General features: G+C 53.1%; 1 protein-coding gene across 2 annotated transcripts; it reads left to right on the forward strand.

Moving 5' to 3' along the window:
- Window positions 1–9763: 9763 nt before the first annotated feature.
- On the forward strand, window positions 9764–13756 carry Lbx1 (ladybird homeobox 1). 2 transcript variants are annotated; one of them, XM_048335172.1, is made up of 3 exons: window positions 9764–9818; window positions 10771–11487; window positions 12127–13756. In XM_048335172.1, exons 2-3 carry the CDS (start codon window positions 11163–11165, stop codon window positions 12645–12647), a joined length of 846 nt encoding a protein of 281 aa, XP_048191129.1. In that variant the 5' UTR covers window positions 9764–9818; window positions 10771–11162; the 3' UTR covers window positions 12648–13756. The 2 variants fall into 2 exon arrangements, with proteins under 2 accessions (XP_048191129.1, XP_048191136.1); XM_048335179.1 differs by lacking the exon at window positions 9764–9818 and adding an exon at window positions 10228–10281.
- Window positions 13757–14708: the final 952 nt, after the last annotated feature.

Here is a 14708-nt window from a genome sequence, read left to right on the forward strand (position 1 = left end):
TCTGGAACCATTCCTGTAGCCTCCTAGTTTTTCTTTGGCCTGTATATATTCCCTCCTCTCAGATCTTTGACTTTTTTCTGTTTTTTGTTTTGTTTTGTTTTTTTGCCAGTCCTGGGGCTTGAACTCAGGTCCTGAGCACTGTCCCTGGCTTCTTTTTGCTCAATGCTAGCACTCTACCTCTGGAGCCACAGCGCCACTTCCAACTTTTTCTGTATATATGGTGCTGAGGGGCACTTTTACCACTAGGCCATATTCCCAGCCTCCATCTTTGACTTTTTCTTTCCACTTTATAAAACCCTGTCCACCCCTCACTTCAGACTCCTAAGAGCCCTGTGAGGGAGGCAGCAGTAGAATGCTTGCCATTTCCATAGGCATAAACCAAGGAGCTCCGTGAGGGTTAGGAAGGTAGAGGGACTTGCTTGCCGGTCTGGATCTCCAGCAGTCATGAAGAAGTGTGCTAAGATGGGAGAGAAGGTTGGGATGCACTGCTGAGAAGGGCACCCAGGGCACACAGGTGGGCAGGGGCCACACACCGGCCAGGGCCTGCACTTCCCATGTCCTGACAGCAGCAGGCGCTGTGGCCAAGACGCCTCTGTACAGGAGCATTAACTGAAGAATGGCTCACACTAATATCCCTGGCTGTGTGGAAACAGCGTTTTATTAAATGCTTCACACAGATTTGGTATAATAAAGATGAATATATTATATCTTTTGCCTCCCCCAGAGTAAGACCATTATAAGAGAGGGGAAGAAAACAATAAAGTGAAACATAAATACAACATAATGGGACTTGTGGCGAGGGACGCCTGGCCTGTTGGGGCTGTCACTGGGCGATCCCGCAGCTGGGGCTTTGGATGGGGTCACCAGGGAGGAGGACTCCAGCCCTCCAAAAGGTCCCAGTCTCCAACTTCTATATGCTTCCCTACAGCCAGCCTCATCTCTGCAGTTTGGAGGACCTGACTTCAGACAGGTATTCCTGGAGCATAAGAGTTGCTGGATTCCCGGAACCCACTGGTCTTGGGTTTCTTCTCCTCCCAGTCCAGAACTGTAGGACATAGTCTCCATAGGACATAGGACAGACAGACTTGTGAGAGGTTGGGCAGGAAGACAAATCCAGGACTGATGGTTTGTATCTCGGTCCTGATGTCACCAGTTATGTCTCCTAACTTGCAGCAAGTTATTCCTTAGGTCTCACTTTCATCCTTCTCTAGTCTCAGCCAAAATCATTTACTTGAAAGTAAGAATCTCTGCTCAGCACCAGTGGTTCACTTCCTGAAATTCTAGCTACTCAGGAGGCTGAGACCTGGGAGACGGTGGCTTGAAGCCAGTGCAGGCAAAAAAGACTTTGAGGCTCTGTATGCCATTAATCAGCAAACAAAAGCTCTGGATGGGAAGTGAGGCTCAAGCAGTAGAGAGCTACTGGTGAGAGGAAAAAGCCAAGTGAGCGTGGGAGAATCTGAGTTCAAGACCTAGTACACACACAGGCAGAGAGAGAGAGAGAGAGAGAGAGAGAGAGAGAAATAAAGGAAAGGAAGGAAGAAAGAACGAAAGAGAGAAATAAAGAAAGGAAAGGAAGAAAGAGAGAAAAAGAAAGAACAATGGGGAAAGGAAAAGAATGAAAAAAATAACAATTCCAGAACTTCCCCAAACCTCTCTCTGCTTAGTCCCATGCCCACCCCATACAAGCTGTAAGCCTGGATCTAGGCTGGAATTCACTGGGAAGCTGGGGACTGACCACAACGATGTTACCACAACCTCAGTTTCCTTTTTGGCAAAGCGGAGCTATGGAGTGGACTGAAGCATTCGAATGTCTGGCACCCAGCAGCTGGAAGAAGAAAAAAAAATGGAGAAGGAGAAGGAGGAGGAGAAACGGCTAATTGCTCACGAATCACGAAACATTCGTTAAAATAAATGGCCATTTCAATCTGCAATCTCTCCTTACACCCTCCTTAGGCCCCAAAGGCAGGCAGCCCACTTGCCCAAACGAAAGAGTCGTCTCCCCTCACCCTCCCCAAACCTCCTGCTCTTTGTTTCCTCAAGGCTCTGAGACTGTTGGACTTACCTAAACTCACACAGCTGGCCCAGCGCCGGATGGTGCCCTCTGAGGTCCAGGTGCCGTCAACCACCTCACCTGTGAGGGCGAAGACATCTTAGCCGTCCTGCTGAGCGTCCTGGAAGCTTAGGCCACGAGCCAGAGCCAAGAGCAGCAGGATAAGTCCAGGATTTCTTGGGGTATAGCCGCTGGCTATATCACAACGAATGGATGAAGAAAAACCAGTGAAAGAGATATTTCATGATTGAGGAAAAAGGAAACTAAAGAGGGGGAGGCAGAGGTATTGGCAGAGGTGAAAGATGGGGGCCAGGGGCAGAGGGGAGCTGTGTCCTGAGGCTGTGGACAGGTCGGTGCCAAGGGAAGCCCAGCACACAGGAGACTCACTAAGTAGCAATAGGAAGTGGAAGATGTGGGCAGGAGCTGGAAGAATGGATGGATTTGGAGGCATTGGTGGATGTGAGATGGAATGAATTCGATCCTTTGAAATCAAGGATCCAGAAACCTGTGGGGAGCAGGAAAGGCCAAAGGGAGATGGTTCCACTCTAAGGAAATAAGCTTTCAGTGCTACACACTTAACCTCTCCCCAAAGTCTAATGCTTCGGATTTTTCAAAGTTCAACTCAAATGCCATCTCCACGAGGAGGAAAACCAGAATCCATGCAGCTCCCTTCTTGCAACGGGAAGAGCTGTGGCCCACAGGCAGAGGCATCTGACAAGACCAGAACTGGAGGAACACAAGCCAGGGAACCTGTAGGGTTCAGAGCCGGTGATGGGGTCCTGTCTAAACCCAGGTGCTTGCTTCACTTCAACAGCAAGGAAAATCCTGGCAGGGACGAAGCAGCAGCGCCAGGGTTTATGCACCCAGAACAAGACTCAGCCTCTCTTCCCACCTTGATTAGAGCCGTCCTGCCCCGCGTTTCCCACGTAGCCAAACACTTCAGGTGCCAGACTTTCCTGGGACAGGATGCCTGGATCCTCGCTTGCCCCTATTCTGGCCTCGATTGGTTGGGCTTGTCTTGGGGCTCTGGAGCTGGGCAGACCGTCCCAATTCCTTGACTAGTGGAGGTGGAGGGTGTTGGGGACCCACAGGCTGGCAAGTGACTTGGCCTAATCCGGGATATGGGCAGGCAGGGGGTCTCTCCTGTAAGTTAGTGCCCCCCCTCCTCTTGGCAGGGACTGAAGGGGAGGCACAGGCGGCTGAGGCGCTAATGCAATGAGCCCCTGGGCAGCTGCTGAATTATTCACGTGCCGTTTATTACCAGAAGCCTGACTCAGGCCTTTCCTGCTTCAGCGTAGCCGGGTAGTGGGCTCCTCCATCTCCTGCTCTCTCCCCCTTCCATCCCCTCTCCCTTTCCACCTAGCCCAACCCAGGTCCTGCTGCCTGGCCGGCACCTTGTGCCCTTGCAAAGGCAGAGAGGCCTCTGTGGTATGGAGGGCATTGGCTACTGTTCACAGGTTTTGTATACACCCAGAGGTTCTTGGGTGCACTGGGACAGAGAGGGAAAAAGTCCACTCTTGGAGATTGGAGGTTTAAGGGCAGAATGCAGCCTCTACCAAACCTGCAAGCCCCATAACTAGTCCTTGCCCCAGGCTTTGACTGCCAGGGCTGCAGAAGGCACTAGGTTTCATCCCAAACCAAGTGGCTCAGCACCCAGGCAACATAGGGAAGAGGTATGGGGCATTCTGGCTCTTTCTAGGCTGCCATCTCTGTTTTGTTGTTGTTGTTTTGGTTTGGAGTTTTTTGTTTTGTTTTGTTTTGTTTATTGCTTGGCTTGGCTATTTCCCTTTCTTCCAAAATATGGTCCCTGCTTCTGCACTCACTCAAATGCTTCTTCATTTTCTCTTCCAGTTCAACTCAACCGCCCCCCGCCCAGCAGAACCAGGATTCATCCACTCAAGGAACTTGTAGGAGATGCATATCCTTGCCTGCCCTTCTCTCTACCTCCATCGTTGTCCATTCCTATCGGCCCAACACATGATAGGAAATTAATCCTGTTGTTTTTAAATGAATAAAGTTCATTTCTAAGTCAAACCCGCAGCACCCCAGCTAAATCCAGAAATACTCCCCACTCCCATAGCCCAAGCATTAAAAAATGAGGTCTGTGTGCACCTCTGTAAATGTTGGAGGTATGAGCAGCACGGTGACTCGCACACCTGCATGCAGCTGGCAAAAGCAACACACTTACCCTATACTTGAGCCCCCGCCTTCTCTCTGGGGCAAAGGATAAGTTCTGTGCCTGGTTTTCTTTTTTTCTTTTCTTTCTTTCTTTCTTCTTCTTTTTTTTTTTTTGGTAAAGAAACAGGAAATGATATAGAACTTTATTTGTGGAGAAGAGGGATCACTACATCTTTCGGTATTTTTATGTGCCTGGTTTTCTCTTTGTCTTATTTATCCATGTAGCTTATCCATCCAACAAATGTTTGAGGAGCTCTCTGATGTACACCAGGCTGGCACAGGGACATAGAGAGAAGATTGAGGTGCCATTCTCCCCAGTCTCACAGCCAGATGGAAAGAGAGGTAGAAGGGCAGACAGACATACCAGCATGTTTCTGTTTCTGGCAATGAAACTCTAAAGGAGTGTGCTGAGGACCTAGATAGGACAGGAAAAAAATTCTCCAAAGGGATGATTGAGCACTAAACACAGGGCAAGGAATAGTAGGTGGAAAGGTGACAGAGATCATTCTGGCTCAGATGCAGAGAGCAAGAGCTTGGGACCAAAAGAGAGGCTATTCTGGAGGCTGTCTTGTATGAACACCTGGGCCTTGGCATGTTCTAGGAACTCTTCTCATCCCCACCTGTCTCTGTCATTTAGTGGCTTTCTGTGCTCCTCCACTTCCAAAGGACAGTCATCCTTCCCTCCATGCAGGGACGCAGTGCCAGGAAGGTTGGTCTGGTCCAAGTGGATCACCATGATGGTGTGTACTCAAGGAATTCCCTTCACAAAAGAAGTAGGGAGAGGAGGCTTGAGGAAGCTTGTCAAAGCATGGCCTGATCTCAGGCACTCCCCTTACCTCTCCTCACTAGCTCTCCTCTCCAGAGCTGGCCTGGGTAATGAAAGCAGGGTGGGTTCAGAAGCAGGCTTTGGAGTCCAGCCTGAATTTTGGAGCAGCTGGTTCTTTACTCCCCTAAGTCTGGGAGAAGGCAGCTTCTCCTCTGTCCCCCATTGGCCTGATTTTAGCCTTTGCCTTTCTGGATCTCCACCCCTTTGGGAAATACAATGTCTTATGTAATACTAACCCAAGAAAAATGTGCCCCTATGGGCTTCCATATAAAATTTACATACAATTTCTGGAGTCTTCCAAACTCCTGAAGCCCATTCAAAGAGCCCTGGAGAAAGTCTAATTAAGAACCTCAGCCCATGGGGCTGGGAATGTGGCTTAGCTGGTAGGGTGCTCGCTGATTCCTCAGCACCACATACACAGAAAAGGGCAGAAGTGGAGCTGTGACTCAAGTGGTAGAGTGCTAGCCTTGAGCAAAAAGAAGCCAGGGACAGTGCTCAGGCCCTGAGTTCAAGCCCCAGGACTGGCCAAAAAAGAAACAAAAAAGAACCTCAGCCTTCAAGGATTAAAGATATATACTTGAACCAAAAAAATTTAAAAAAGTGTTCCAATCCCAATTACTCCAAAAAAAGGGGGGGAGGAGTTGTAACTCTGAGTGGCTTACTGAATTCTCTGTGCTTTGTGTTCCTTATGTAAAACAGAAAAATTAGTAGTAACAATATCAAAAGACTGTAACAACCATGCTTATAAACCCCATCCAGTGAACAGGCTAAGATCTTCAAAGCCAGCCCCGGGAAGACAAGTCTGATAGACTCTTATCTCCAATTAATCAGCAAAAAGCCAAAAGTGAAGCTAAGCAAGAGTGTGAGGTCCTGAATTCATGTCCCATACTAGGGGAAAGAAAAGTTGAATCAAGTCAGGTGTTGTGGTTCACATTTGTAATACTAGCTACTCAGGAGACTGAGACCTGGAGGACAGGTTTGAAGCCAGACAGGTGGAAAATTCTAAGACAGAGGCTGCTGGGAATGTGGCTTAGTGGTAGAGTGCTTGCCTAGCACACATGAAGCCATGGTTTTGATTCCTCAGTACCACATAAACAGAAAAGGCCAGAAGTGGTGCTGTGGCTCAAGTGGTAGAGTGCTAGTCTTGAGCACAGAGAAGTTCAAGGGCAGTGAGTGCCCAGGCTGCAAAAATAAGAAAAGAAAAGAAAGGAAGGAAAATAAAATAAAATTCTAAGACAGCAAGAAAGCCAAGCAAAAGTGGAAGGCTTTGAGTTCAAACCCTGGTACCAGCACAAAAGGAAGGGAAGGAAGGAAGGAAGGAAGGAAGGAAGGAAGGAAGGAAGGAAGGAAAAGAAAGGGAGGGAGGGAGGGAAGGAAGGAAGGACAGGAGGGAGGGAGGGAGGGAAAGTAAGGTAAGGAGAGAGAGGGAGGGAAGGAAAGAAGGAAAGAAGGAAGGGAGGGAAAGAAAGGAAAGGAGAGGGGGAGGGAAGGAAGGAAAGAAGGAAGAAAAAAGAAGGAAGGAAGGAAAGGAAAGAAGGAAGGGAAAGAAAGGGAGGGAGGGAAGGAAGGAAGGAAGGAAGAAAGAAAGGAAAGGAGAGAGGGAGGGAAAGACAGAAGGAAAGAGAGAGAAAGAAGGGAAGAAATAAGGGAGAGAAGGCAGGGTTATAACAAATTAAATGAATAAAACAGCCTGGAACCAAGTAAGGCTTATTGATATTGTCTTGGTTATCATTGTTCTTACTACAGACTGGTCTGTAAAACCAGATAGGCAGTGCTGGCTCACCCAGAAGCCATCTATGGAAAACTATTTTTTATAGCAGAAGCACTCTCTGAATTCCATAAAAACTGTCCAAGAAGCAGTCTCCATGGGGCAAAAGGAATCCAGACTAGTGGTCAAGTTAGTATGTTTTAAATGGTGTCAGATCCTTTTTTGTAAAAGAACTCTCTAACTTGAGGGCCAATGGTAGTGCTTACACAAAGAACTCAGAAAGGAATGGGGCTAAGGAACAATCTGGATTGAATTCAATAGAGCCACTGAGGAAGGAGGAGTTATTCTCCTGTGCTAAGGAATAGCTTATTTTGTTTCAGATTTGTATTAGAATAATCCCCTCCCTTTCACTGGAGATGGTCCAGATGGATCCTGGTCTTACAGGCAATGAAAAAGAATCAAGGGGTCTCCAGATATAAGACCAGGGTTTGAGGACAAATATTCAAGCTTGAGTAAGCTCCAGGTGCTAGCTGCCTCTGGCTCCAGGTGAGGAGAAACTAGCTAAAGCTGGCAAGGGTGGTGGGAGGTGCTAGGAGCATGTCCTTCTGGTGTGGAATCCCAGAAAGGGGCTGAGGTGAAAAACTAGAGTTTTGACTGTGATGGCTGGGTTGCTTCTAACCTGCTATGACAACCATTGCAGGCTTCCTCCCCTTTTAGAGTTTGCTGATCTCTAAACTCTGAGCCATTCTTTTCTATCTTATGCAATCATTTGTGCTGTATTTGCTTAATGGCAATCCATTCAGCCAATATTCTGGGTGTCTCATCACTGGGTGTCCCCCAGGTCAGGGCTACATGGAAAACTCACAGCCAGGATACTGCCTTTAAGGACCTCAAAGTCTTGTTGGGAAGAGCATCCAATCGCAAACCCAAAATATACCTCATTGCTCCGTGGGAGGGGGAAGAGAGGTTAGTCACTTGGACCCCCTGCCCCCTGCCAGCCCACAGGATCCCAGTCAGCAAAACAGAGATTTGTGGGGAGTGAAGGTGAGGTAAGGTAATAACTAGAGAAAAAGGTTTGGGGGCAGCTTGGCAGATTTCCGTAGGTGGCCTGGACAAGCGGATTTGAGCGAAAAGAACTGAAACAACAAAACACCAGGTGGTACCACGTGCTCCTAAACCGGCTGCGATCCTGAACACAAACAAGAGGCCAACCAATTAGGCCAAAGGAGGAAAGCCTTGGGACTGGGCAGCTGGTACTAGCCAGAAGGGGAAGGAGAAGTGGATGGAAGCAATACAGCAGGTGATTGTGGAATGTCCTCTCTTCATTTTGACATGGTGAGGCCAGAGACTACAGGCCCCTGGAACAGTGGAACAGTGCCCTTCTACTTCCCAGTTCATATTCCACCCTTTCCTAGAAATTTCCCAGGAATCCTGAACACTGGTCTTCAGGAAGTGGGAGATGGGCAACAGTAGGGGCTGGCCTTGTCCTTTAGGTCCATCTGTAGGGGGATAGTACCCAGTGGGTGTGTGTATTAAAGGAAGCTCCCACCTCAAAAGGTAGGGACTCCAAAGGACCCAGATTCCTTATGTCATCTAAAAAGACCCCTCTGCTAGCATGGAGGAGGGGTCTTGCCTGAGGCTCTGGGTCAGGGGGTTGGCATTATGGCAAGAAAGGGCTGAGGTGGGATCCCAAGGGTAAGGAATGTGAGGAGGAAAAAAAAAAATCTGTCTGGCAAACCACCTCCTTCTCAGCCTCTCCTGGCATCCTCGTCCTCAGGCTCATCTCCATCTATCCCTAGACTCTGACTCCAGATTCCTAGGCCCGGCATCTCCTCAAGGCTTCTAGGACAGAAGGAATGTACCAGAGACAGGGGATGAATCCTGGATGCAACCTGCCCTGGGAATGGACTATTTCTGCTCCTGTGTATCAGCCCCCCCCCCCCAAATACTACAAGGCAAAAGATATGGAAGAGAGTGGGACATTCCTCCCAGTGTTCCCAAGCTGGCCTGGGGTTGGCCCTCGTGCTCCCACAAAAATCCTTTCCCCCTACTCATTCTCTTTCACTCCAGAAAGCTGCAGGCTATGATTCCAAAACACAAGTCAATGTGAAATCAAAATCTATCTCTGACACACATAAAGACCCCTCCAAGGAGGCAAGGAGAGGAGAGAACCTGCGTCCTGCTCCATAGTCCAGCTGGACTGGGCTAGCTGAGCTCATTCCCTTTCCAGAACAGGCAAGGGAGACAAGAAATTCCATCCCAAACTCTGTCTGGAGCCACAAGTCCTCCAAGTGGAATGTCTGAGTCCTGGTCAGGTCCGTGCAGAGCTGCCTAACCACACGGCCCACCAGGAGTTTACAAACAAAGCCAGCAGGTTTGTGTGTGCTGGGTGTGGGGGAGAGCTCTTCTTCCCTTGGCTCCAACCCTCTTCTCTCTCCAAGGGCAGAAATGGAAAATGAGGGTCCGACACAAACCAGATGGGGTAGCAAGAGAGAAGAGGGCCTGAGGGCACAGTCCCACTGACACGTCCCAGGGAAATCAAAGCCATTGTAGACATCCGAACCTGTCTGGATGTCCAGAGGTTCGCACACGTTTACATAAATACACTCATGGAGAACCACACAATACACACATTTGAAAACAATACACACTTCAAATAATACACACAAAACGATCGTCTCCTGTTCATAGATTCCAGGCCGCTGGGTTCCAACCTCTAGCTTCCCTGGAACCCGGCCTCCCCGTGAGTTCCAAAGAGCGCAGCGCTAGCCCTGGCCCGGCCCCCTCTGGGCTCCCACCCCGCATCCGGAACAGCTGGAGTCGGCCGGTCCGCCGGCCGGCGGGTTCACTGTGAGCCCTGCGCTGGGCTGGGCGGGGCGGGCAGCGGGGCCCCTACCCCGGCCCCGGCTGAGCACCACCCGGAAGCTCCGAGCCGGTGTGGGTAGCTCCGGGAGGCACGCGGCCGGGTGGCCTTCCGAAGCCATCAGCAGACAAGCGGTGGCCCTACAGGCCTCGACAGCCTGACGGGAGGAAAGAGTGCAAGATCGCCGGAGGAGGTAGGGCGGCCGCTTCGGGCTCAGGCGGAGGCAAGAGGCGCCCAGAGCCACCCCACTACTCCTCCCTCTTGTCTCTTGGCGGAGTCCTCCAACTGGTCTCCTCCCCCAAGTCTGGGGATCCCCACGCCTGTCCAGCGTCGCCCACCCAGGATGTGGAGCTGGCCAGCCCTGGGCGGCGGGGTGGGGGTGGGGTCGGATTGAAGATTGTCTTTTTGGAGGGCCCAGGGCTGAGGGGCGCGAGGTCCGGGAATGGGCGCGCTAGGTTCTCGATTGCTGCTGGGGCAAAGTCTTCGCTGAGCGGCAGCGGGGCCCACTCGGGCTCCTGTTCTTACCTGGCCCGCGCGCGGCGACCACGTCCCTCCCAGGCTGGGGCTCCCGCCACCCTTCTTGGGCTCCAAATTCCGGGTAGAAGAGCCCCGAGATCTCCGGACTGGCGCTGCCAGCTCAGCCGGGCCGGCGGGAGGTGGGTGCGCCGGGGAGCCCGGTTCTCAGTTTGGGGTGGGGGGCGGTGGCTTTTCAGTCGCCCGAGGTTCGGGTGCAATAAAGGCGCCGCTAATGTAATTTACAAACAGCTCGGCCCGAGTGCGGCGCGGAGCCCGGACTGACAGGCGCATTAGGCAGGCTAATTCCAGCCGGCTCCTCCTACCCCCGGCCCGCTAATTAATGAGCTTCCCAACTTAGAGCCGCCTGCATTGGACAGACAGAGAGTGAAAGAGAGGGCGAGGGAGAGGTAGAGAAGGAGAGAGACGGGGGGAGCAGAGAGGAGAGAAGAGAGGGAGGGAGGGAGGAGGGAGAGGACGGGGGAGAGCGAACGGAGAGAAAGAAGGAAGAGCAGGAAGACGAGGGGAAAGGAGAAAGAGAGAAGTGCTGCTGCAGATAATTGATTACTCCTCGATCAAGGCTAACTTGTTAGCAATAGTCAATTGCCCCGTCTCTCCGCCTCCCCTCGCAGTCCGGGATCCGCGCCCTCGCCTCGGCTCTTCCAACTGCCGCGGCCAGGACCCGGGGCCAGGAGCCGCCGCCGAGCCACCTGACACCTTTAAATAGCACCGGGGCTGGCGAAACTGGAGCCCCGCGCGGCGCTCCCCGGCTCCAGCCCCGGATTGCTGGAAGCCCCGGCGGCCGCGGCGGTGGTGCCCGCGTCAGCGCGCTCCTCTCGGGGCCCCGGGCGGCTCGGCTCGCCTCGGTCACCGCGCTAATCACCCGGTGCCCGCCCGCGTCCAACTCGGCGCGGCCTCCTTCCCACCCCTCGCCGCCCTCCCGCACCGTCCGACGCCCGAGCTGCCCGCGGGCTGGGTCCCCGCGGCCCGAGCCTCCCCGGCCGGGCCCCCAGACGAGGCCGAGATGACTTCCAAGGAGGACGGCAAGGCGGCGCCGGGGGAGGAGCGGCGGCGCAGCCCGCTAGACCACCTGCCGCCGCCCGCCAACTCCAACAAGCCGCTGACGCCATTCAGCATTGAGGACATCCTCAACAAGCCGTCTGTGCGGAGAAGTTACTCGCTGTGCGGGGCGGCGCACCTGCTGGCCGCCGCCGACAAGCACGCACCGGGCGGCTTGCCCCTGGCGGGCCGCGCGCTACTCTCGCAGACTTCACCGCTTTGCGCGCTGGAGGAGCTCGCCAGCAAGACCTTTAAGGGACTGGAGGTCAGCGTCCTGCAGGCAGCCGAAGGTAGGCACTGCCGCTAGGCTCCCTGCGCCCACTGCGCCCCGCGCGCGGTGCCCTGCACGGAGATGTCCTATGCCTCCGTCCTGCGCCAGCCGCCAGGGCCCTCCAGCCCGAGCCGCTGGTGTGGGTAGTTAGGGGAGACAGGACCTCGTCCCTGGTACCTAAAGACCTCTAGGTAGGCCAGAGTTCGGATGATCTGCTTGACTCCGTCTACTTCCCAGGTTCCCAACGGCCTTACTCGTGGAGTGGGGAGAGGCAAGCTTTTTCTGGGACCTTTGGGTAGAATAGATAAGAGTCCGGGACTTGGAAAAGGGTGGAGAACCATGGTTCACACCGCCGGAAAGGAGTCTGTGTCTGGCTTCTTCTGTTCGCAGATTGGGATCTGTAAACCTAACTCTTGCGGAGGGGGGTGGGGGGGGCAGAAACTAAAATAATTCTTTTTCCAAGGGACTTCTAGGAGTCCAGAAACCGGGGGAGGTTTGCCGTAGCTCGGGTTTGCTGTACTTGAAGGTGAAATCAAATTGGAAAAGGGGCACGGAGACGGGCTGAAGGCCATTTGGACCTGAGTGGAGAGTTACGGGAGGAGAACCGGGGTGGGGTCTTCACCCGTCCCGAAGTGAGCCTACACTCATTTCTTTCCAGGCCGCGATGGGATGACTATCTTTGGGCAGCGGCAGACCCCCAAGAAGCGGCGAAAGTCCCGCACGGCCTTCACGAATCATCAGATCTACGAGTTGGAGAAACGCTTCCTATACCAGAAGTACCTGTCCCCCGCAGATCGCGACCAAATCGCGCAGCAGCTGGGCCTCACCAACGCGCAGGTCATCACCTGGTTCCAGAATCGGCGTGCCAAGCTCAAACGGGACCTAGAGGAGATGAAGGCCGACGTGGAGTCCGCCAAGAAACTGGGCCCCAGCGGGCAGATGGACATCGTAGCACTGGCGGAACTGGAGCAGAACTCGGAGGCCGCCGGCGGAGGCGGCGGCGGCTGCGGCAGGGCCAAATCCAGGCCGGGCTCTCCGGCTCTCCCCACAGGCGCGCCGCAGGCCCCCGGCGCCGGGCCCTTGCAGCTCTCTCCGGCCTCTCCGCTAACGGACCAGCGGGCTAGCAGCCAGGACTGTTCGGAGGACGAGGAAGACGAAGAGATCGACGTGGACGATTGAGTGGCGCTTGGGATCTTGCACCACCCCGGGTTCCGAACGCCCGCGTGCCCGCCGCCTCCCAGACCCGACCGGACCGCCGAGGGGAGCTGGGACCTCCTCTGCAACTCCCGCCTCCTCCCTTGTCCACGCGCCCGGTGTCCAGGCCCCCCCGGCAGCCGTCTCTCCCCTCTCGAAGCAATAAATCCGATCTGGCCGGCCGGGCTGGCCATAGAACGAGGCCTCCGCCGCCCCGGAGACCTCGCCGCCGTGCAATTTTGTATGGCTTCTGTATAAATATTTAAACCTATATAGCAGGTCCTTCCCTTCGCCCGCAGCCTGATGTTTTGATTTCTTCTTCCTTTTCTTTCGTTTCTTTCTTCTTCTTCTTTTTTAATATCGCAGAGATTTCGATGTTTTTCAAAGCTCGCTGCTGCCGGGTTGGCGGAGGGTGAGGCAGAATGGAGAGCGGTGAATATTAACCCCTGGGTCTAGAAGAGGGGCAACTCCTGCCGTTTTGATTTTTCTCTGCATGTGGCGAATGCACCGGCCCGCTTCCTCTTTGATTCCCTAGGCCTATTAAAGTTGACTTTTAAATTTTCCTTCTGGCCTTTTCTACCCCCCTCCCCACCTCAACCGCGTGGGAAGTGGGTAAGGGCAGCAGCCAGGTCCTGACTTGCAAGTTTCAAAACCAATCTTTCCCTCCTCCCCACATAAGAGAAGTCTGTTTTCGGTGCCATTTCTGCCTCCAATGCCCACTTGCTATATTTTTTAAGATTCTTCCATCCTTTCTGCATTTTCTCGGGTGACCACTGGTTCTTAGGGACAACGCAGGTAGCCAACCAGCCAACCGACCATCGAAAACAGAATCCAAAGCCCTAGAATTATTTTTTACTCTTTATAGAATTTTTTTGCATGTGACAGAGAGATAGAGAGGAGGCCGACCCAATCCCTTACCCTCACCCCCTTGCAGCTCTAGGTCTGACTTGCGGTCTGCGATGCCCTGCTCCTAGCTCGACTTGGCCAGACAAGGCCTGATGAGGGTGGGTTCCGAGCGCCCCTTTCCTGTTCCTGCCCTCTTCTCTGCGGACTGTACCCAAGGCCTCTTTCTCCGATAAATAAAAGTCTTTGCCATTTTACTAGAATCCGCAGCGACCTTGTCTCAGAGTGAGTGGGCCAACTCCTGGACGTAGCAGCAGTCTGAGTGATTCGTCGCCGGGCACCCCAGCCTTGTAGATGAGGGGGGAATTTCAAGACAAGCTTGAAAGCCAAAAGCAATGGAAGGAGGTGCTTCTTGCCCTAAACAAGAAGCATCCACTAAATGAGGGGAGAAGATGTCTTCGCCAGGTCGGGGTTTAAAAAAAAAAAAGGAAAGAAAGGGGGGGAAAAAGCAAGGTTTGTTTGAGATACTGACAGAAGGCAGCGTGTGCTAGGGGCATCACTGAAGAAATGAATTTGTGTGGGACAAAGGGTGGGGAGGAGAGATTTGTCCTGCATTTCTTCATGTCACCCTCCTCCCCAAACACATTCTACCTGTGCTCTCAGAGACACTGGCTAAGCCCTGGGTGAATGGCAGGTGTCACTCAGTGGGACATCAAGATAGAGCATTGGGGCTCCCAAGTTTAGTTCCCGCCCTGAGGCCTCTTCCTTGGTGGCGGTTGAGCAATGAAGGAGGAGGAGGCTGTAGCAACAGGGGCAGGCTGAATTGCACAGGAACACTGGGAGTGTGAACCCCAAATGTCTGGAATTTGGGGTGTATTCTGGTCATATCCACGAATTCAAACACCTACACACACAGGAACCTCAGCCAGGAGCAGCGAAAGGGATCTCTCCGGGTCTGTGTGGGTTTTGCCAGGCTGGGGGGTGGCAAAAACAGGATTCGGGCACTTTCACTTTTCCTCCCGACAGAGCCGGGGTTTCTCTCTGGGCTTTTGTTGTCGCCGGGCTGGCGAGTGGCCGCTGTCACTAGAGTAGGGTCCTGCCTCCGGGGCCGCTCTTCTCTCTTTCTCCGAAAAATTGATGTGAGAAATTCGCATCTGGTGTCGGGCAGGCGGTGGGGCCCCCGGGCCTGCGTCCGGAATGTGA

The sequence above is a fragment of the Perognathus longimembris genome, chromosome 2 (genome assembly GCF_023159225.1).
Source record: "Perognathus longimembris pacificus isolate PPM17 chromosome 2, ASM2315922v1, whole genome shotgun sequence".
Lineage (NCBI taxonomy): Eukaryota > Metazoa > Chordata > Mammalia > Rodentia > Heteromyidae > Perognathus > Perognathus longimembris.

Bases quoted from the DNA above. Each gene is read 5' to 3' on its own strand.
- Lbx1 (XM_048335172.1), top strand. From the start codon at position 11,163: ATGACTTCCAAGGAGGACGGCAAGGCGGCGCCGGGGGAGGAGCGGCGG. The intron at 11,488-12,126 runs GTAGGCACTGCC...ATTTCTTTCCAG, and splicing joins CGTCCTGCAGGCAGCCGAAG to GCCGCGATGGGATGACTATC.